The 22,807-nt window shown below is 35.2% G+C and overlaps 2 protein-coding genes across 5 annotated transcripts; one reads left to right on the top strand and one right to left on the bottom strand.

Annotated features, from left to right (window-relative positions):
* Positions 1-9,215, bottom strand: LOC105250705 (mediator of RNA polymerase II transcription subunit 15). Its single transcript, XM_011256945.3, has 14 exons — positions 8,867-9,215; positions 4,920-5,538; positions 4,577-4,837; positions 4,115-4,399; positions 3,784-3,988; positions 3,356-3,591; positions 2,956-3,175; positions 2,485-2,651; positions 2,066-2,360; positions 1,722-1,979; positions 1,512-1,604; positions 1,280-1,427; positions 984-1,161; positions 1-871 (listed from the first exon to the last, which is right to left on the bottom strand). Exons 2-14 carry the CDS (start codon positions 5,343-5,345, stop codon positions 644-646), a joined length of 3,000 nt encoding a protein of 999 aa, XP_011255247.1. The 5' UTR covers positions 5,346-5,538; positions 8,867-9,215; the 3' UTR covers positions 1-643.
* Positions 5,905-22,088, top strand: LOC105250685 (D-2-hydroxyglutarate dehydrogenase, mitochondrial). Of its 4 annotated transcripts, none has more exons than XM_011256905.3 (8): positions 5,905-6,082; positions 18,783-19,073; positions 19,339-19,536; positions 20,045-20,238; positions 20,474-20,642; positions 20,893-21,191; positions 21,408-21,576; positions 21,666-22,088. In XM_011256905.3, exons 2-8 carry the CDS (start codon positions 18,812-18,814, stop codon positions 21,938-21,940), a joined length of 1,566 nt encoding a protein of 521 aa, XP_011255207.1. In that variant the 5' UTR covers positions 5,905-6,082; positions 18,783-18,811; the 3' UTR covers positions 21,941-22,088. The 4 variants fall into 4 exon arrangements, with proteins under 4 accessions (XP_011255207.1, XP_025264713.1, XP_011255224.1 ...); XM_025408928.1 differs by lacking the exon at positions 5,905-6,082 and adding an exon at positions 6,089-6,222; XM_011256922.3 differs by lacking the exon at positions 5,905-6,082 and adding an exon at positions 6,221-6,288.
* Positions 22,089-22,807: the final 719 nt, after the last annotated feature.

Consider the following 22,807-nt stretch of genomic DNA (forward strand, 5'->3'; position numbering starts at 1 on the left):
TTGATCTACATACATATGCATATCTGTATATGTAGTTTGTGTATTGTTTGTGTGAGTGTGTATATATATACACATATACATACACACATATATTCGCCCATACATTCTAAATTAAAAGTAGATATTGCTGCCGATTCGTCAAGATTTCTTTACGAAAAATACATTTTACAGTTTGTACTGTAACTATAGTGCTAAACGAAAAATCTTTCATAGATTATGAAAGAGTAAATTACTTCACGCGCGGCATGAAAATCGCTTATAATAGGCGATTTTTGACGATAGTTTGGTACATGTACCAAGGTTGTTTTTGGTAAAGGCGAAGCTTATTCTGGTACATGATATTTTGTATCCTGCTTCATTTTTGGTATAGCATAGTATCAACCAGCTAGATACCAAAACGACTAGCCACGCCTCTACCACAAACTACCAAACGCGCGAAAATGTTCTGGTAGAATCTGGGTATACTTTGGATGATATACCACAGTGACGCCAAAAATCGCCTAATGTGGTAGCCTTGAAAAATCCTAATCTTATAATCCTTAATTTTATATTCTTATTAATTTGAAAATTGAATACTTGCACAAACCCTGTAGCCCGTAGGCTAGAGACAATCTGGAAAACGATGCTATTGATAGGTAGACAATTATGAATTGTTCGATGTAGGATTAGAGTTCGATATCGAGTCCACGCGCATTGAATCGATTCTGGCGACGATTTTTAATGCGGGACCTAGTTTGATGCTCATGGCCGACATGAGATGGTCTTCTTTCAACAGCATAAGAGCTTGACCATCAATCTCCTGAATAGCAAAGTCCTCTGCGTAATCGGCGCATCCCGGTAGACCACGTATAAAATCACATACTTCACCCACCTATACAAAAATACACATAAAATACACATTTTGTTGCTTGCGTTAAACTAATTTTTTTTCGCGCGTATATATATACATATATGTACGTAACAATATCAAAATATCTAATTACCGTCCATTTAACTGGATTTACTTTCGGCAGTGATTCATCAACAGAAGTGGTAGTAGTGGATAATGATCTCTCTTCACCATTCTTCTTCGTTACGTCATTATCGACAGTTTTAGTTTCAGTCTCTATCTCAGTCCACTGTTTTTCTGTACCATCGCGATCTCGTGTTTCACGTTTTTTACTATAGATAACGATGTAGTTTTTCATTAGAATTACTTACAACAAATATTTACAAAAATATAACTGAAGAAAACATTCATTTGACATATATTATTAATATACAAGATATAAGTGTTCACCTCTTTGCACACATCGACGAGCAAAAACGTTTTTCTTTCTTGAGCTTGACATTTTGCTCATCAATTACATTGCCACAGCTTTCGCATTTGTTAACTTGACCATTAGCTCCATCTTCTTCATTCGAATAATTAGGACAATGTTTCTTCTCTACATACATACAATTTAAATTTTGCATTAAAATAAATTTAAAGCATATAATGTTGAGATCATTCATAAAAATAATTTACTTACTCGGAGGTTCCTCGTGAGCTTCCCTGTCCGCAGCTGTGTTACTTCGATTGAGAATATTGGTAGTTTCTTGACTTACCGCGAACGGTTCTGATGCTATTGTAAAAATGAAAAGAAAAATATATTGATATCGTAACATGTAAATGAAATGTAATATGAGAAATACTTGAGAAAGAAAGAAAAAGGGAGAAAGAAAATGCAATTATATTATACCTTCTTGTATCACAAATCCTTCTATTACATGAGTAAGGACTTGTGGCTTCACCATAGCTTTAGGTGGTGCTTGTTTATTATTCACTGTGATTGGAGTCGAAATCGTCACATTCGATGATTCATCGCCAATGACACCGTTCGTAATCGCGTTGACTGCATTGGCAAGCCCCGCTAACGGATTATTGCACTGTTTTTCTTCCATCTTTGGAGCAATCATTTCGTCCTCTTTCATTGTCACTGTCTTACATTGATCTCCATCTAATATACATGCCGATTTGTATCTTCATCTCGTACAATCGAATTCGATAAATTTGTCATTTATTAATAAGAAATTGATTAGATACCTGTTGCTTCTGCTTGAGGTGCTGCTGCCGCGACTTCTTCTGTAGGTACAGGCATGTCTTCCTTCTTCATAACTAATTTTACACTATCGTCAGTTGTCATTGGAGCTAGATTTGTAGTAGATGGCAGTATCAGCGAACATTCAGTTTGTGGATTACGATCTGGCGATGTGATCATTATAGCTGGATTGGTATTATCGTGCGTTGGCTGATCCTGGGTCGTATTCACGATTGGCATTGCTTGAACCTGTGACGCTCCATTCACTATTTGATTACTTATTATCGTTGGATTGATGGCCTAAAAAAGTAAGATATCCTTTAATTTTTCATTTAATTTTTAATTTTGCATTTCGAGAAGAATGTTTATACGGAAATGTCAATTAATGAAATCAGTAATATAAACATAGTTCAACGATTAGTACCGGTAAAGGAAGCTGTTGTACTGTCGACATTGGAGACTGTGGCACCTGATTCATTTGCGAAGTGGCGACTCCAACTCCAACACTACCTACCGAGACTACCGGCATAATAGGACGATCTGTGCCCAAGACAACGCCGGATTGTTGCTGTTGTTGCAATGTCATATTTGCTACGTAATAAAAATTTCCATATTAAAATATTGTTAAATATTCATGATATTAACACATTGGCTATCGCGTAATATTGTAGTCCGATTTAAAAACTATAAATTGCATTGTGAGACAATCGAATGAATTTTATATTTCGGCAATCAATATATTAAATATATTAAATATAAATAATCAATATATTAAATATAAATAATCAATATATTAAATATAAATAATCAATATATTAAATATAAATAAATATATTAAATCATATTTATGTTATATAAATATTATTCAAATATTAACTTAGATGAGTGTTCTTACTTATAATAGGCTTAGGTTGTATTTGTTGTTGGGAGGATTGCACTTGTTGTTGATATTGCTGTTGCAATTGCTGTTGTTGCTGCGTATGTTGTTTCTGTTGTATGTAGACTTGCTGATGCTGTATTGATTGTTGAGCTTGTTGCTGCTGCTGTTGTTGTTGCTGTGGAGTTTGCATTGGCTTGCCGCGGCCCTTTCCTCCACCGCCACCGCTCTTACCACTCTAAATATTTTGATAAAATATTATATGATAATTTCCTATTAACATTATTTTAATATTAGTTTTACTTTTATGCTAACAAATGTGTAATTCTCTAAGTAACTCCAATGTCATTGTAGCAAATAAACTACCATAGCACTCAAAATAATCATGATTATTGTGTGCTAATGTTAATATAGTAACCTGTACTTGTACCGTAGCTTGTACTCCAGTTTGTGTAGAAACAGAACTAGCAGCACGTATGTTGGCAGATTGCACTGTCTGTAAGGATGATGGCAGGATACTCAAAGGCCGCTGTGCGCCTGTGTTCGGTTTACCTTGTTGGGATTGCTGTTGTTGAATATCCATTACCTTGGTAGGTTTTCCGCTAGCCGTTGTTATCTGCTGTACACCTTGTATCTGTTGTTGTGTCGCAAGAGCTAATTCAATAATAAAATAATTCAATTATTCTCTGCATTAATTTTTTTATTATGTTATTGAAAAAAATATTTAAAATATAAGAATAAATTTTAATTTAATATAAATTTAAATTTTAAATAAGAATAAATTTTAATTTTAATATAAATTTTAATTTTGAAAAGATTTTTCTATAAGGAAACGAAAATACTTACCATTGTGCGTTTGTATTGGTTGTGGACTCTGTATAAACATGTCCGGTTGGGTCGGACCGCGAATGAATATCTGATTGGGCGCGGCAGTGAGAAGAGTTGGTTGTTGTAAACCAGCAGTCCATACTTGGGGTGCAAATTGCCAAGGAGCAAACTGCATACCACCACCTCTTCCACCAGAAGGTGTTCCAGCAGTACAAGCTGTATACTGTTTGCAATATAATAAAGATAATAAAGATTGTGTAAATATGCATAATATAATAATAATATTTTTCAAGAATAAATATATGTGACACATTCTAATAACAAGGAATAAGTTTTTCATTATGTTCACCTTTTGCACCTGGTCCTGTTTATTCGCGGATTGTTGTTGCTGCTGCTGTTGTAACGAAGGCGGCGGTTGTGGTGAACCTAATACGCCAAGCTGGCCAAATACCAATGTTTGACCAGCACCAGGAGTAGCAGATGTGGGTACTGGTAAATAGCCGGTAGGGAATCCTTGGACTTTGGTGCCACCTGCACCGGGATGACCACCGCCTTGGCCAGGGTTTGATGCCGTTGTTAGCATATGAGGAGTTAATTGAGCTGCAGATTGAAATGGCTTTCCAGCTGTTATCACCTGCAAAATATATATTATTCCTTTAAATCGAAAAACGCAAATCTAATAGGAAAAAAATGAAGAAAAGAGAGAGAAATATTCTAGTATTATATAGCATATTAATTTTTGACACACCGGATATACCGGATTTATTACCGGATATAAAAAGATGTAGAGATTAAACAAATTAAATTGTACCTGAATAGAAGAAGGATTTATGCCTGCTGGATGCAGCGCAAGATTTCCTGGCATCAATAAAGGCGTGCCTTGAGTATTATATAATTGTTGCAAGTGATAAGCTTGACTCTGCATCGGTTGTTGAATCACTTGGACTGCCTGCGGATGCGCAGCCATTGTAGTAATAGTAGTTGCACCTTGCTGACCAGATAATGTCATCGATACTCCACCACCTACTCCCTGTTGCTGATGCTGCATTGACACTGCAACAGCACCCTGCAGCTATTTGCAAAAACAAGATGGAAAAAATAATAAAAAAATATTTATAGATATTTAAGAATTAAAATTACAAATGGATAACTACCTGTTGTTGAGACATGTTTGCAGCTACCTGTGGCTGCACTTGAACTTGAGTAGGAACAACATTGTGCGGTCCATTATTCTGCTGCTGCTGCTGTGGTTGTTGCTGCTGCTGCTGTTGCTGCTGCTGCTGAACCTGCTGCTGAACCTGCATTTGTTGTTGCGATTGAACCTGCTGCTGCATTTGCTGCTGAGGTTGAACTTGTTGTTGCTGTACTTGTTGAGGCTGTTGAACCTGTTGAGGTTGCTGAGATTGCTGTACATGCTGCTGCTGCGACTGCTGAACATTTTGCTGTTGTTGCAAATCGTGAGTTGCAATCATTATTTGCTGTTGTTGAGGTTGTTGCTGCGATTGCTGTTGTTGCTGTGACTGTTGTTGCTGTTGTTGTGATTGAGACGGTGAAATTCCAATCGGTTTAACATCTGTCATGTTTTCTTATACTCTTGCAAAATTCGAGTACAAACTTAGATAAACTTCTTTTCTCTTAGAGATAGAAGTATCTTTCTTTCGCACTGACAATGTTCATTTATATGTAACCTTTTCTCTTTGCCATTTTACATTTATTTTCACAATAACTTCAAATTAGTTATTTTCAAATAACTTTCTTTTCATCGTACTGCATCTGTAATATAAAAATAAAAAGGAAAATTAATTTTTAAATATATCCCAACATATTCCTAAATATATATAATTCTTATTTTTTTTTACAATTCATTCTAAATTCCCTTGAAAGAGCAGATTTCATTTTCATTTAACATTTGTAATAAATATGCACATGTAATATGTAATAATACAGAAACTATGAAATTTATATTTATTTATACAACATGTTTATTTAAACATATTTCTATTTTGCATACAGCATTATTTATTTGCATTTTAACAAATATATCGCGAGTGTCTATTTTACAGTCAAATCAGGATATTAAAAAAAATAAAAATAAAAAAATACAAAAAATATGAGGTAGCCATTAATCGTGCATACATATGTCGCCCCTTAACCTTCATAGATACGCGTATTTGCATTGTGAGATTTGAACTTGACGATTATCATTGCCTGCGGGGCTATTGCGACTTGCGAGTTCGATGTGGATGAGTGAAGTGTACGGTGTGCGCTACATTTTTTTTTTTTACGTCCACGGAAATCTTTTTTTCGTTCTGACAAAGTAAGTCTCTTAAAAATTACCGATTTCTCGTCGGTGCTCTCTCGTTATCGTAAAATAATCGCGCGAGACGATCGCATGTACAAGTGAATTCCGAGAAAGAAAGACATGTGTGCGGTTTCACCGATCTACTCGAAATACAGGTCAATTTATCGGCATTATTAATATCATGGTGCTTCATCGTTCGATCGAATTTCATTATCAACGAGGTATTTTCACACGGCTTTATCGTTTCGGAAATTAAGTAACCGAAATACAATATAAAACACAATTGATAGGTTATGTTAGATATACCATGATTATCATGTAACGTCAGAATTATATCATATATGCCAAGAGTTACATTCAACGTAAAAATCATGTCGATATTTTATACGAAGGCGACTTTTCCATGTTAATCGATACGTATTTGTAACAGCAATTATTCGCTATGAAATTTTGTTACGTTGGCTATGTGTGATAAGAATAATGCTGAGTATCTCAAAACACTCGAGTCTTTTAAATTCTTTTTAATGTATAGCGGAAGTAGCGATTTCAGCAAATATTGTCAGAAGAATACAGATATACTGTGTAAAGTATTACAAAAATATTATAATCTCTGTTCACAATTGATAGCCTGAATACTCCTCTTACGTACATGCATATTTTTCACTCTAACTTCATCATTTCGCTCAAACCTGATTGAAGTATTATAATATAGTAATATTAAAACATCAAAATTGTTTTTATTTAATTTATTTAATTTATTTTAACTGCATGATTCCTTTCTTTTTGCCTTTCCCTCGAAAAGATAATACATATATTCCTGTTTCATTTTGAATGTAAAAGCATATGTTAAAAATAATATTGAGATGCGCAAATTTAATACTATTGTAACAAAGTTAAATGTTATCGGAAGTTTATTTTCTAGTCTAGAATATAAGCATCTATAAATAAGAATCAATATGTTGTATGCCAATGATAGCATATTACTGAGAAATATAATCAATCTCTGTTCTCATAAATATGAAAGTAACTTAATTAAGCATGTTCTACGCAAAATACAAAACATATATTGACATTTAATACTCCAAAATATTTAAAATTTAATACTCCTTTTAAATAAATTTTGCTCATAATTAGAAAACTATATTTTATTTATAAATTCTTTGATCAGTTTGACATTGTTTTTTTTTAAAGGGAGATTCTCAACATTAAATATGTTTTTAATTGATATGCAAAACAAGATAAAGTCTGCATGAAAAGAGTAAGATCTTATTATCTGTACTTGAGTGAATTCTCAGAAAATTCTTAATTCTTGATAGAGCATAATTCAAGAGATTTTTAATAGGGTTGCTCTTTGTAGGAACTTGTACCTTTGTCTTTTCTCTAATTTCTAAATAAATATATATTTTTTATTATAGACTAGTGAAGAAAATTGAGCTACGAGAAACAAATCTAATATCGTCTCTTCAGTTTCTTTTCGTTAAATGATAGAGACAGCTCAATGTGTGTCTCTCGGAATTGAATACAGATTTTGCAATGAAACTGGAACATGGAATGTCAATACGCGTATGTATAAAAGGTGATTTGGTACGTTCGAAGCATATCCGTCTATAATGCCAGAGTTCGATATTCCTCCTGATGAGGGGAAAAAAGGAAGAAAATGCCGCGCGCTTCGTAGGGAAAGGCAAAGAGAGAAAGGAAGGAGGACGAGAGAGAAAAAAAAGAGAGAAAAAGAGAAAGAAAAATGGAAAAAAAAATTTGACGCCGATCATCTCGCGCGGTAAAGCAGAGTTCTATATATCCCGTCACTCGAATAAAAACTATCGCGCGTGGATATCGATCCGGTACAAAACGCGGGACGACGGCGATGTACGTACATTTTCGTGTGCGTGGTGCGTGCGTGCGTGGTGCGTGTGCGCGCGCGGGCGCACGAACAAAATGTCGCCCCAACCCATATACCCACCATAATTAGTGCCGCGTTGATAGGAAGCGAGGAACGGAGGGGATGGAAAACCGGCGGGGGGAGGGACGAGGAGAGCGAAAAATACGATTGAAAGGCGGGTTAGCGAAAAGGAGAGGTGGAGGAGAAAGAAATAAAGCAGGAGGGAGGGGGGATGCAGGGAAGGGCGAACAACTGTGCCAGGGGGACGGCTGACAACATGGATCTCTTTCCTTTTTTCTCTCTCTCTCTCTCCCTCTTATGGCAATATATAACGGGCGAATGTGTTGTAACAATAATAAATAACAATAACACGATATTCAAGAAGCGCGCGATTCCGCGTGCGTGAGGAGAGAGAACACGTTTCTTCGTCGAAACGAGAGGAAAGAAAGAGAGAGAGAGAGAGACGCCGGGAATCAAGGCGATAATAAAACGGCACGCACGCACGCACGTAAGCACGCACGTATCCGGTCCGCAGTCCGTCCCTCGTGCGAATCCGGGGCGGCGGTGTTATAGCGCCGACATATTGAATTACAAAATTAAGCACCGTTCGGAGAAACGACGGGACGGGTAGAGCGAGACGAAACGGACGGAGAAAGGGACGCGGCGACCGGAGAGGGTAAGGGAGATAGAACATGCGGACGTGTATCGAGCAAAACGCGTCGCGACGACACGGGGATACTGATCGGGAACGTAAGCGAGTAATTTTTCACGTATCATGCACGGAAAGCGTAACGAGGGAAGTGTGTAAACTCAAGACAAGACGACTACTACTATTACTATTACTACTACTACTACAACGACGCCACCACGAATCGAGGGAAGCCTCGGCCACGGACATCTTGCTTTATTCAGGTACTCACATGGCGACTGCGCAGTCACACCTATGAAGCACGTTTCGAATAGGCTCGCGCGGGTGTGCGAGGGCGCGCGCGCGCGCGGACGCGCGCGTGTGTGTGCGTGCGTGTACCGACACCACACTTTGCCCCGTCGTCGCAGCGCGCGATGCCAACGGCGTTTTCGTCCGTTCGCGTTTTCACTTTTCACAATTTCACTATTTTCCACCGCGCAACGTCAGGCGGGAAAAAAAAGCCTCGCTGCCGCAGTCACGGGATCTCGTAAGCTGCGTTCTCGCAGAGTTCTCGTTATCCGTTTCTGCTACTGCTGGCTGGCTGGCTGGCTGGCTACCTCCCTGCTCTACCACACGGTATAACACAACTACCTCCTCCGTTGTGCCCGCGCGTCCCCGAAGCGACTATCCCCATCCGTTTCCGTCCCCTCGCCGCGCGTCGCTCCCCGATCCCGCGCTCTCTGATTGGTTCGACGGGGGACAAATCCCAAAGGCATCGTCCGCGCCGAGAAAGGCGGAGCCATCAGATATAGTGGCTATAGGCGCATGCTCGCTAACGGTACTCTCTACTCTAACGTTCTCTCGCTCTCTCTTCCTCACTCGTCGCCACCTATCGCACCCAGTCGCCGTACGCACACACGCGAACCGCTCGTTTCTATACGTACACGGGTCTATAGTCCGTACCATATTTCACAGTATAACGCGGTCAGAGTTGTACGAACCTTTCCGGGCGCCCTGCTCCATATTTTATCTTGCGAAGATGCAACATTTTTTTTCTTAAAAAGTTTCTTTTCTTGTCTCTTTTCTTTAGAAATTATATCGATCATCTTTTCTCCTTCGTTTTGTCCTGTCATATTTATATTTAATCCGTTATCGATGCATTTTATTAACATTAAAGAGTAATTATGTTTGCATGTTACGTTGTTTCATTATGTTGTTGTGCATTAATATTATTAAAATTGTCCTTTGAGTAATATTGTTTCATTTAGTAAGTAAAGGTATAAGTGAAAACTCCATTTGAGATGGTTTTTGTCTATATATATCTGTAATTTATATAATTTAATAATCTGTATTTAGTAATCTGAACGCGTACAATACATTAATTTTACATATATCATGTCTTACGCAAGATTTAAGATTCTATAAAGATATGTAATTAATATAGAAAAATTAACTGTTTCCTATTAAAGGAGATCGTGTTTTATTCAGGATACGAAAGAGAGGACAAATTCTCCCAAAAAGATTAGATAGTAATCTATTATTGCAACACACACAAGAAACATGAATAAGAAATTTCTGTTGCGTAATACACTTGTATTTATATGATCAATAGTTAGTCAATAGTTAATAAATATCGAACAATTTTATATAGTAATAATTGCACGACTAAAAAATATATAAATACATTATTTATCTCATATAAATATATATTATTGCATGTATCGTTTCATATATTGACAAGTCATATAATCATGACGTGATACTATTACTAATTCGGAATGTTAATACTGTTTATTGCATAAATGAAAACAATATTGTCACGATCGTAATTAAAATATCCAGCTATATTAAAATGAATATTATCACACGATTGCAGTATCAAAAAAGTCTCATGTACCAGTATCGAAACGTCTGTTATAAATTTTGTTACTATTGAAAAAATTATATATGATACGTTTTTTTTTTTTTTTTTTTCAAAACATGACTGTATTTTTTTAATTATAAGATATCTGTCTTTGAAGAAATTTTGATAAATATGAAAAACATGACAAAAAATGAAATTGTATTTGTTTAATTATAAAATATCTATCTCTGGCTCTGAAGGAATTTTAACTACAAAGTTTTGAGTGTGTATGTGTGTGTGTGTGTGTGTGTGTGTGGATCCTCCATTATCATTGGACCTCCTGGATCTAAAAGGCGGAGGAAACTGGAAAAATGTCTACTGTTTCAAAGAGATTGCTTGACCTTTTTTTCTCGCATGAAAGGCTTCGTATAACAATGGCCACTTTCAGTAACGAAACAAATTTAAAAAAAAGTTTGATACATGAAAAACATCTCGTTTTGGTGACATATGTTTCCTTTCTCCCTCATAAAATTTTATTATATAACAGAATAAATTCACACAAAACACATTGAAATATGTCTATATAATTTTACATCGTGTACAGCTTTTTTTAGCATTTATAGTATTTAAATTGACATTTAGTAAGACTACTTTTGTTGTGTCTAATCTAAATCGTGGAAACATGATATTATTTTTTGTTAATCTAGTCGTAATAAGTGAAATACTGGATAATATTTACTTGATAAAATACCAACGTAATAATAGCGTTCGATAAGTTTAGCGCGGGGCTCCACGAAGGTACGATCACGTCCCTGGCGCGATTTCTCTAAGCCGAGTTTATGCTTCCCGGCTCGAAACTCGAGGACTCACGAGCCGCATGCGATTGGTTCATCGCAACTCTCGCAGACATTTTCCGCCACAATCGGTGTGCACGAGTGTGTTTGTCGCTTTTTTCTTCTAACGCGATGAGATGCTCGAGCGAATCTTAAAAAAAAAAATATATATATATATAAGCGTCTCGCGTCCTTGACGCGAAACGTATGGCGCTTCCACCGGGGCTCTTGTGGAAAGCTCCAATTTTGATGCCGAGGCCTCCCATGCATAATGCATCCCGTTTCGCCCGAGGCTCTCTCGTTGGATCAAGGACGCGCGAATCTCTCGTTATTTCGGCCCTTAAAAAAGAATCTTCCCCCTCCCCTCTACATTTTGCCAATATGGTAAAATACCGTTAGTATCGCGAGTTATTTTACACGAACGTTTCATTTTTCTCTCGAATGATTAATCGGGAGAACCTCCGAAAAGTCCCCCCTTGGGTGCCCCATCCCTGCGCAGACGGTGATTCCGCCTTGATGGAATTCTCCGGCGGGTTGCGAGAGCCGAAAAAAAAAAAAGACAGAGAGAAAGAGGGAGAGAAGAGACACACCGACGTGAAGCGTGCAACCGATTTATCGTTCATCTCCCAATACCGGTCTCGGATTTCGACGCGAGACACGACGGTAGGACGTATCGCGCGTAGGGTAGGAAGAGTCGCGCGGTTGTACCAATCCCAGTAAACAGCCCTATATAAACGCACGCGTGTATGTGTGCGTCACACGTACACGCGCGCACATCCGCGCGCGGGTACGCGTGTGTCGGTCGACGAGGGTCGAGTCGACGGATGGACGAAAGGGAGGGGAGAGAGGGGGGAGGGGGCGCGCTATAGTCCACGCTTATATCGTGCTGCGAGCGAAAGAGCGTATCCTCGCGTCGTAGTTTACCGTCCGATCGTCGGAGCGTGGGGGCGCGCGGGTGGGGGAAGCTGCCGGCCAATGGCGCGCGTCGCAGCGGGTTGCCACGGAAACAAGTTAATGATTCGGGCTACCACCCGGAGGAATTGGTCTGGTCGGCGCGGACGTCGCGTGTGGCGTCTTCCCGGAGCAGGGCGCATGCGCCGCGCTGCCTCTGGGGCACTGACTATCTTCGTCTGGCGCGCTCGCTCGCCGCGTCGCATGCCTTCTCGTCGTTCATGGCTCTCGATATAGCCCCGCACACAACGATACGCGGTCGATGCCGTGAATTTAAGCGCGCGCACGTCGGTGCGCGTGTGTGATCTCGGTTGGGACGCTACGTTCGTACGTGTGTGCGGGCGTACGTGTTGGCTCGGCCAGTGACATGTACTGGGCGACTCGCGCGCACACTTGCACGTACAGACGTGTACATCCATCGTAGAAATAAAGGCCGCGCGCGCGCGCGCGCACGACGCTTAAGTCGTCGCGACGATTGGTTCCCTTCCCACTCCGCGTGCTCTTCCCGATCCCCCTCGACATTCGCTTCCCTTCTCTTCCTCGCTCACCGGGCCATTCTTTCTTCCTCTCGCTCTCCGTATGTCCATCGCGCTTCCCTCTCTCTACGTTGCCTCGGTTTACTGCCATCTCCTCCTTCCCACACTCGCCGCCTCTTCCCTCTCTCACCCCCTCTGACCTCTTTTTCCCCCCCACAATGTCCCCCGACCGATAATATACCGCCGCGTATCGTTCGGTGATACATGACGGAGAGGGGGCAGGAGTAGGAGGGTTCCCCATTGAAAGATTCGCTGTAGATTATAATATATCCGATGTCCGTCCGATCGGTCCTCGAATTAACGTCGAGAAAATGGAAGCAGCCTTAGCGAAAGGGGGCGAGGTGTAATTGTCGCGCGAGTGCCATGACAGATCCGTTGGGTCAGCGCGCACGAGGGCACCGGACAGTCTTCATCGGGTATCACGATATTCGATTTGTAATATCGTGTCGTACGAGCGATAAGATTGCTCCTCATTATCTACACGCATGTTTATCACGTGTAGATTAATATTGTTATATTTTTTTTAACTGCCACAATTAACGTCGCATGTAATTCGTATAATGTCATAATGTTTCTTTCCTGTACTAGATTGATTAAAATAAGGAACATTGATAATATTACACGACTCCCTCTTGCGATTTAATTTAAAATAAAATATACAATTAACTAATTAAATGTATAATTAATAAATAACATTTATAAGTAATAATCAAATTGAACTTTGATAGATTGATGACTAAGAAGAGAGATATACTACTCCGTGTATATCTTACGGTCTTTTACATCGCATTCTTCACGCATTGCATTTGGGTAGGGTCGCTATAATATTCCAACTATTCTACACGACCGATTAGGGATTAACAGACCAGACACGATCCTTCCAAGACGTCCCTGAAAACGTATGAAACTTGGCTTATATGTTCACACAGTCTCTTTTGTTATATGGATTAATCTGTAACATCGCTTTATATTTTATCTTAAAAAAAATTATGGCAATGAGCCAATATCATAGATTAGTATTTATGGTAAAAGAGATTATGTGTATGTATGTGTGTGGGTATGTGAGTGTACGAATGTGTGTCGAGAATGATATGCAAGCACACATATGCACACACATCCATATAGCATCCAAAACTATTAGATGTCCTTTTAAAGATGTATCCTCTTAACCAATTTGGAATCAATTTTTCTTTAGAAAAATTTTAAAGGAGATTATTTTTTGTGTTACTTTTTAATTTTTCGCATCATAATTTTGTGCATAATTAAGTTTAAAAAAAATTAAAATTTCGAGAGAAATTTTATCTGAAAATTAGTGGAATAATTTAGTTTTGTCATCCAATCAATTCCCCGAAATTTAATTCATGAAAATCCTTGTTTTAATCGATCTCTTTCAAATTATTTCAGAGAATTTATTATTTGAAAGTTATTTAACGATTGTTTGAAATATTATCTGTGTATATTTTTTCACTCATAAAGTCTTATTTTAAATAATCCTAAAGATTCCAAAATGACTCATTTTTTATTGACTTTCACAAAGATAACAATAGTCTGTGGTCTTCTTCGAGGCTAAAAAGACTGTTCAAAATCTTTGTGAAAAGATATGGATGGATGACTGAAGGGCGAGGTGTCCTTTCAAAGCCAACTAATTTCGATCTTTATTATTAGTGGACTTTTATATTTGTAAAAGATAGTTGTGCGTTAAATTCCCCGTAAGGATTCATGTATTTTCATTGTACTACTTCCTTTAAAAAAGGCCTAATGGGATTTTAACGATGCTTCTAGGCGAGTGGCATTTCGCGCGAACGGTACTCTTCCCCTTGGAACAGCATGTTCTCCGAATTTCAGGAATGAATCCAAGTTACTCCTGTGTCGTGATGCCGGGCTTAAGTGACGACGCGACGGGTTTTATCGATCGGACACTTAAGATTTCAGCGACTGGATTAAGCACCATCGATCCTTCTATTTTCTACCAGCGGGGAGCCATCGGCCAATGCTAAAATTAAATTCTTAATAACGCCTTTCCTCGACGCGGTCGCGGAAATGATCTAATGAGCGAGTCGAATTGTCATCAATCGCGAAAGTCAATTCGCGAGATCGATTAAAAAATTACGAAAATATGATTACAAACGTGTATGCAATACACGACCCAAAAACTTCACGATTGATCGAAAAACTGTAATCCGATCATTATTTTGAATACAATATGCATGGTAATTTATCTGGGATTATATGGACAGAATAAAGCCTTTGTGAGAAAGAGAAAGATGTACACCCCATAAATGTGATTTATATCTCGAGTGACCCGATATCATTGCAGAGAGATATCTAAAGAATATAAAAAAAAAACGATAATTATAAATAATTATATATATCAAATATTATTAAATATTTTGGAAATTAGCATTTCAAAATGTCTCATTTTTTATTGACTCTCACAAAGATAACGACTTATGTCTGTTGTCTGCTTCGAGGCTAAAAAGACTGTTCAAAATCTTTGTGAAAAGATATGGATGGATGACTGAAGCGATAAATGTGAGGACAATATCGAATAAGCGAGTAAAAACGGAGATAAAAATAGAAATAATTATGATCGTAATGCACAAAGCATTTCGTTTGCTTTCCTGTTCGAATTTCCTTTTACGAAAAAGAAATAATTTTCCACATGCATCTTTTTTGCCTCTCGCCTCTTTTTTTTTTATTCAATTATAATAATTTTATATCGATATTAGCGCGAATAGAAAACACAATCTATGCGAAGTAAAAAGTTATGAAGGATATTTCGAAGGACGCAAAAATAATAAATCATTTTTAAAAGCGTGACAAGGTTTTCCTACGAGCGATTCTTTAACGAAAAAAAATGCAATTTCAAGCAAAATTATTGCTAAGCGTCAATTTCGTATCTAGTTTAATTCGTGTTTAATTCGATATCGGAGTGATCCAAAACCGCATTCTGCACCGATTCGCAAAGCAGCACGACATTGACCCCGTATGCAATTGTCGCGGATAAGAGGCGTTAAAATTGCAGTCGCTGTTCGAGAAATACGTAGCGCGACTCTTCGATAAAAATAGTCAGGAATCACAATCATCAGAGAGAAAGCGCGATATCTCGACCTCTTCGTTGTCCAGAAGACGATAATCGCTTTGTTGTGTAGAAGACGATAATCATTAGTACAAATTAAAATGTAATCTTAAGTTATTAGATTTTATAAGAGAGGTAAGCTGCTTTTTCATTTAAATATACGTTTTGACGTTTAACGAATTTTATTGGGGGTTTGCAGAAATGTTTAAAAAATTGAGACTTAGAGAAAGATGCAATTTTATATGCAATTTTACATTTTCAGAATAAATAATAACAGGGAGTTACACAATGAGACATTATAATAATAAAAAGACAAGACAATAAGAGATCATTATACATGGAGCAAATCAAGATAACCAGTTTAATAACGCCCTGATAAAAGAAATTTGATCGCACATTATCTATCGGTATTTTTCAATATTTATAGTAAACTGAGAAAGAGGAAAGCTTCTTAGAATTATCATAACGTTATTCTAATCATGTACGATGATCGGTTGAATTTTAGAAAACATGATATCAATAATAAAAATTCATCAATTAATTAATATATACTTGCATATTTACATAAATTATTCATTACATCTGTCGAGACTAGACGAGTAAACGAAAGCTTATTTGTTCGCTTAACTTCGAAACGTATATTTTAAAAATTGTAGGTCGACTAACAAAAATGGTGATTTAATGTCGATTCACGGGAGATCCCTAAGGATTCGTGTCATAAATCCCCTTTTAAAAAAACCGTCATTAAGACGAAAATTAATGCCCTATGACAGCCAGATGTCGGAGGAGATCCACGAGGAGAGAGACGAGTGTCTGCGGGAGATTACTTATTGCAGTCTCTCAAATTTTACGGGCGCGATTTTGCGCGAACGTGACCCAATTTCGGTTCTTATCTCGAAAAATCGCACCGCCCCCGGCCATGATGCGCCATTACACATCGTGATGAGCGCGACAGGGTAAGCGCAAAAAATGCGTGCGATTTTATAAATGAATTTCAACGACGAATTGGATTTTCTGCACGATCGCGCGCGCGTGAAAGGCACACCGCCGTATGCACATCCGGCTATAAATAGGCACGCTAAGATAGCCACGCCTTAATCACTGTGACCGCCGGTACGGATAGCGGTGTTAATGTTCTTCTCACATTATTGCGACAGACGGCGGTTGTTTTGCACAATCCTTATATTCATGCTACGTCGTGTTCCTCTTATCGTGCCGCAATTAGCTGTTATCGTGATGATTATTATAACGGGATGACCTGCGAAAGAAATGTCGAAGAATGTAGAGGGACGTTTAAATTCCAATTTAGCGAATAAAATGTCTACTCATTCGTAAATTCGGAAATCGACGATCGAGATATAGATACATAAGAATAAATATTTGGATTTGTTTTTTTAAATTACATTTTTCTTATTTACCTTTAATTCTATGCCACAAAAATTGAAAATTGTTGAAATGGAAGATAAACATATCTTCGATCTATTTGATTCGATATAAATATTTATTCTTGTTGTCGGAACTTATCTGTGTATCTCTATATATAGTATTTTTTGTTTATTTTCTCAGAGTCTCATGTTTCTGACAATTCTTGAAACAATGAAATCGCTTTCAAAATTGAAAAATAGTTTCAAATACTAAATACATAATATAAAGAGTTACATATTTTAAATTTCATACAATTAGTATATAATGCATATGAATAATCAATCTTGAAATATGAGCTAAAGCATACATATTTTTTTGGATGCTGTATCCAGCTAATAAATGCTTTATATTAGCATAATACAGTTTTTTTGCAATGTAAATTTTGCGCTCAATATCTAGAGAGATTTATGATTAAGTATATATATGAAACGATTTGAGAGACGATTGTATGATAATGCAAATTATGTTCAATTATAATAGTATTGTATGCGATCATGTACAACGATACGATCAAACGATGAAAGTCGTTGTCATTTTTGAGAACTTTTTGTTCAAAATCCATTAGATAATTAATACATTGTATGAAGCGATCCATTATACATATTCGATTTTGAAGGGTGAGTTTATTCTCGCGAGATAAAAGAATTGAGTCGATAAAAAAGGTAAATGGTCTACAGATGGCAGTAGTTTCATGTCGGTAAATTAGAATTCATTATGTCGATAAATACCCGCGAATTCAAAATTATGGATTACTTACATAAATTTTCATTTATTGCAATTGTATAACACATAATTAATATCTACTTAAATTATCTACATAGCAATATTTTATAACTTCTATGGAAACCTCGAATATTGTACGTAACTGTCTTTGCAATTAATTTTCGTTTTATAAATATTTTTGATTTTAATAATAATATAACATTATTTCATTATAATTATGAATTCATTATAATTATATTATTCATTATAAATGTATAAATATTTCTGTATGAACAATTAGATTTTCGATAAATTTTTCTGTAAAATTTTAAAAGTTTTATATTTATTTAGTTCAAAATATATCATCTCTCTATAATTAAATGAAAAAATATTTTTTCTTCAAATTATTTAAGATGATGTTTAATGAATTTAATGTGTATGTTTATATTACATTGTATGTAATATAAACATAAAATTTTAAAATACCTGCTTTTATCAATATTTTTTAAATTTAGGGTAACATATATAAAAATGCTATATAAAAATTTGCTAAATGGCACATTTAAAAAAACTCTTGTTCTTAAGAAATAAAGAGTTATGAATAAAAAAATATATTGTTTTTATATTCTCAACTGCTTTTTTAAAGCAATATTATTTTTTAACTTTTCTTTCATCTTTCAGATAAATTTAAAATGGAACATCCTTATCTTTTATCTAATATACATATTTGTTTTAGTTTTATTTCAAGATTATTAAAGCAAAATGTACTAATTGATTTGTCTAATTATGTTTAATTAAAAATACAGATATTTAAAATTGCATTTCGCTGATTTTTTCAGGATAAACTTATTGTAAAGAAATAAAAACGATGCGAAACACTTTAACAAGCATCGTGCTTCGACGATGCAACAACATTATTCGATGTCCACGGAATATCGCGGGCACGCATCGATACTATTCAACGAAGCCCGAATTAACGTCAATCAGATACAAAATGCAACGCGGACCTTACAACACGATCTCGACCACGGACATTCGTTTCTTCGATTCATTGCTGGGTCCTAATCGTCTTATCACGGATCCAGATGAGTGCGAGAGTTATAACATAGATTTTCCAAGTACCGTCAGAGGTAAATGTGCGAGGATTTTTAATATTGGGATCATTAGTATCTGTACAAAACTTTTTTTCAAATTTTGAAAAGATGGAAATTAGTTTGAAGTATTGTATACAATTTTGTAGAAATGTTTTTTTAATTATTTTAAAAAAAAGATAGAAATATTAGAAGTTTGATCATAATCCACGTAATAACTAGAAAAAACGTATTGCTGTATGTTCTACACATTTTGAAATATAAGTCCTTTGTTTAAGAGATGTGGTTTTGATATTAAGTACAGGTGCCAGTCGATGTGTGCTTAAGCCAAAATCTACCGAGGAAGTTTCTGCTATATTGAAATATTGCAACACCAGGCGATTAGCGGTTGTTCCACAAAGCGGAAATACTGGTCTAGTTGGAGGTAGCAATCCGGTCTTCGACGAGATCGTGATCTCCATGAAGTCTATGAATAAGATCCTGGATACGAATGAATTGGCGGGTAGAACTATCTTCAAAAATTGCTCTAAAACAAACAAGATAAAAATCTCGAATTACATTGTAATTAAGTCTATTAATATTATTTTGGCTTATCTAAGCATTGAAAAAATTTAATTAATATATAATTATAATTCAATTTTTTATGAAATAATATAGTATTGCTTTTTAGATTAGAAACATTAAATGATAATTAAAGCTAAGAATTTTATTGTAGTTGATAATACGAAATAATTAAATGTTTGCTAGAAAATTCCGAAAATGTATGCTGTGCATGCTCCTATCAGTATCTATTAATAATTATTTTTTTATTTTAATTTTATTTTAATTTTAACTTACTAGCATATGTCCTTTGGAAAAATTTATACGTTTGAAAAAATAGTAAATAATGTCGTGATGAGATATATTTTTTCTTGTTAAATAATTTTAAAAAATAATATAGACTGTATGACTATTCATTTTTCACTTGCTATCATTATATTAAAAAAACGCAAACACTTCCCTTGTATCAGGTGTATTGACGTGCGAAGCTGGCTGCGTTCTCGAGAATTTGGAGAATCATTTGACCACGGTCGGGTTGATGATGCCTTTGGATCTTGGAGCTAAAGGCAGCTGCTTAATTGGTGGATGCGTCTCCACTAATGCGGGGGGACTGCGCCTGCTACGTTATGGTAATCTTCACGGCAATATCTTGGGAGTCGAAGCAGTAAGTATGAGTCGCGAAAATTATTATTCGAAAATTGTTTATTATTTTGTGTTTCATAAATTTTATCACGATTTTTATGACGATTTTTTTATAGATTTATGTGTATATCTTTTTTTAAATCTTTTTTCTGATATATTCTTAATTCTTAAATTATTTTCAAGAACTTTGGATTCTTTAAATTAGTTAGAGAAAAAAACCTATGTATAAAAAAGTAATACAATAATTATTTATTCAGGTAAAAGCAAACGGTGACGTTGTAGATGCACTGAATACGCTAAAGAAGAATAATACTGGATATCACCTTAAACATTTGTTTATTGGATCCGAAGGTACATTGGGGATTGTAACAAAAGTAGTTATACAGTGTCCACCTTTGCCAAAAGCTGTACACCTTGCATTTCTAGGTATTATAAAAGTAAATATTATTAGGTATTATAAGTTGATAATATTTGGAAAATAGTTTGATAATATGTATATATACACATGCATACACATAAATATATATATATATATATATATATATATATATATATATATATATATATATATATTGCCAGATTTAGTATATGAATTGCATAGCATAATTTTTTCTTATTACAAAGTTTTGCTAGTAACATTTAATTTTCAATTACAATTATGTAATAATTCTTGCAGGATTGGCTAGCTTTGATAAAGTATTGAAAACATATCATTTAGCAAAGCGCGAACTAGGAGAGATTTTGTCCTCCTGTGAAATGATGGATCGATTATCTATAGACGTCTCCATTAACAATCTGGACATGAAAAATCCTTTGACAAGTTATGAGAATGGTCACGAATTTTACATGCTTATTGAAACTTCTGGTAGTCATTTGGCCCATGATGAGGAGAAACTCTCCTCTTTTGTGGAGAAAGCAATGAATAATGATATCATTGAAGATGGCACTTTGACTAATGAAACAGCAAAAATTAATGTACGTAAACTAGAAAATTTAAAAAATTTAAAATTTAAAAAACGCTTTATTGTTGATTTTATGTACTATAAATTTTCATTTAAATATTCATATTTAGTTATTATATTTGAATCTTTTCAAATAAAAAAATTATATTTAAAGCTTTAAAGAACATTTTTTAACTTGATTGTTTTCCATATTAAAAATTTAATTTACTAAATTGAATTTTTTTATCAGAATATATGGGGACTTAGAGAAAGAATCAGCGAGGGCGTTCTGCGTGATGGTTATGTCTTCAAGTATGATATTTCCTTACCTTTTACATCGTTTTACAAAGTCGTCGAGGTGCTTCGAGACCGATTACGCGATCCTCGCATTATTAGAATTAGTGGTTATGGCCATTTAGGTATTTATAAATATATAATGATAATGAGATTTAAAAATGAAATTTATAATTAGTTATTCATGAATAACTTCCTTCTATTATATTTTCAGGGGATGGAAATATCCATGTACAGGTTTCTATACCAGAATATTATGTGGATGTAGCTGCACAATTGGAGCCATTTATCTTTGAATATGTATCACAATGCCAGGGTAGCATTAGCGCTGAACATGGCATTGGTTTCAAGAAGACTAAATATCTTCATATGAGTAAAACCTCTTCTGAGATTGCAATGATGTATGATTTGAAGAAACTGATGGATCCAAATGGCATTTTGAATCCATATAAAGTTTTAATGCCAGTTACAACAGAATTACAATCCTAAAAATAATCTCTAAGCAAAATGATGTATATTCAATGTGCCATTTAAATAAAATAGATAGAAAATGTAGTGAAAGCTGCATGGATTATCTATATAATCGTTTTCAAGAAATCTCTCATCTCGAGGGATTTTTTTATATATATTGAATAATATTGAGAAGTGAAATTATAAATAGATATATATATATATATATATATATATATATTATATATACATTGATCACACATAATATTTGGTAAATACATCTTGGTTAATTTCCATTTGCTGATAAAAGCACAAATAGCATTTCAATAAGTCTATCTTAAAATAGACATGCAACATAAGTGTGTGTGATAGTAGATATGAAAAATATCAAACATAGAATTATAAAACATCTCTACAAATGGAAAGGCTGACATAACACTAATGTATCATGTTTATTTTATATAATTTACTTAATTATAATTATATAATTTACTTAATTATAATTGTATAATTTATTCAATAGATATATAATTTATAGTCTTCAATAAAGAGTTTTTATTTTTCTATTTTTTTTTGTTTTTTCTCCCTACAAATATTTTTGTAAAATATTAAGTTTTGAATTGTTAAAGATAACATTGAATTTATCAATAAGTGCTAATCATAAAGAATTTTCAAAATTATGAGAAAAATTATTTAATTATGAAAGTAAACTTTGTACCTTTAAATTCTGCTAACCTATAAAAACAATAAAATACTAGTCAATAAAATACTTATCATTAATTTAGATATTTCTTCATCATATTTTCCTTAAATTTCAATTACAAGTAAATCTTTTTAACTTTAATAAACAATGCGTGATTAGCACACACTCGGTGTTTGTAAAAATAAAATATGTTTTAAATTTAT

The sequence above is a fragment of the Camponotus floridanus genome, unplaced genomic scaffold, assembly GCF_003227725.1.
Source record: "Camponotus floridanus strain SB8 unplaced genomic scaffold, Cflo_v7.5 scaffold24, whole genome shotgun sequence".
NCBI lineage: Eukaryota > Metazoa > Arthropoda > Insecta > Hymenoptera > Formicidae > Camponotus > Camponotus floridanus.

Coding starts and splice junctions, on each gene's coding strand:
- LOC105250705 (XM_011256945.3), bottom strand. CDS start 5,345: ATGACAGATGTTAAACCGATTGGAATTTCACCGTCTCAATCACAACAA. Junction 3,592..3,783: donor ACCAATACAAACGCACAATG/GTAAGTATTTTC, acceptor TTATTGAATTAG/CTCTTGCGACACAACAACAG. Junction 2,652..2,955: donor ACAACCTAAGCCTATTATAA/GTAAGAACACTC, acceptor TTTATTACGTAG/CAAATATGACATTGCAACAA.
- LOC105250685 (XM_011256905.3), top strand. CDS start 18,812: ATGCGAAACACTTTAACAAGCATCGTGCTTCGACGATGCAACAACATT. Junction 19,074..19,338: donor TTTTCCAAGTACCGTCAGAG/GTAAATGTGCGA, acceptor TATTAAGTACAG/GTGCCAGTCGATGTGTGCTT. Junction 20,239..20,473: donor ATATCTTGGGAGTCGAAGCA/GTAAGTATGAGT, acceptor TTATTTATTCAG/GTAAAAGCAAACGGTGACGT.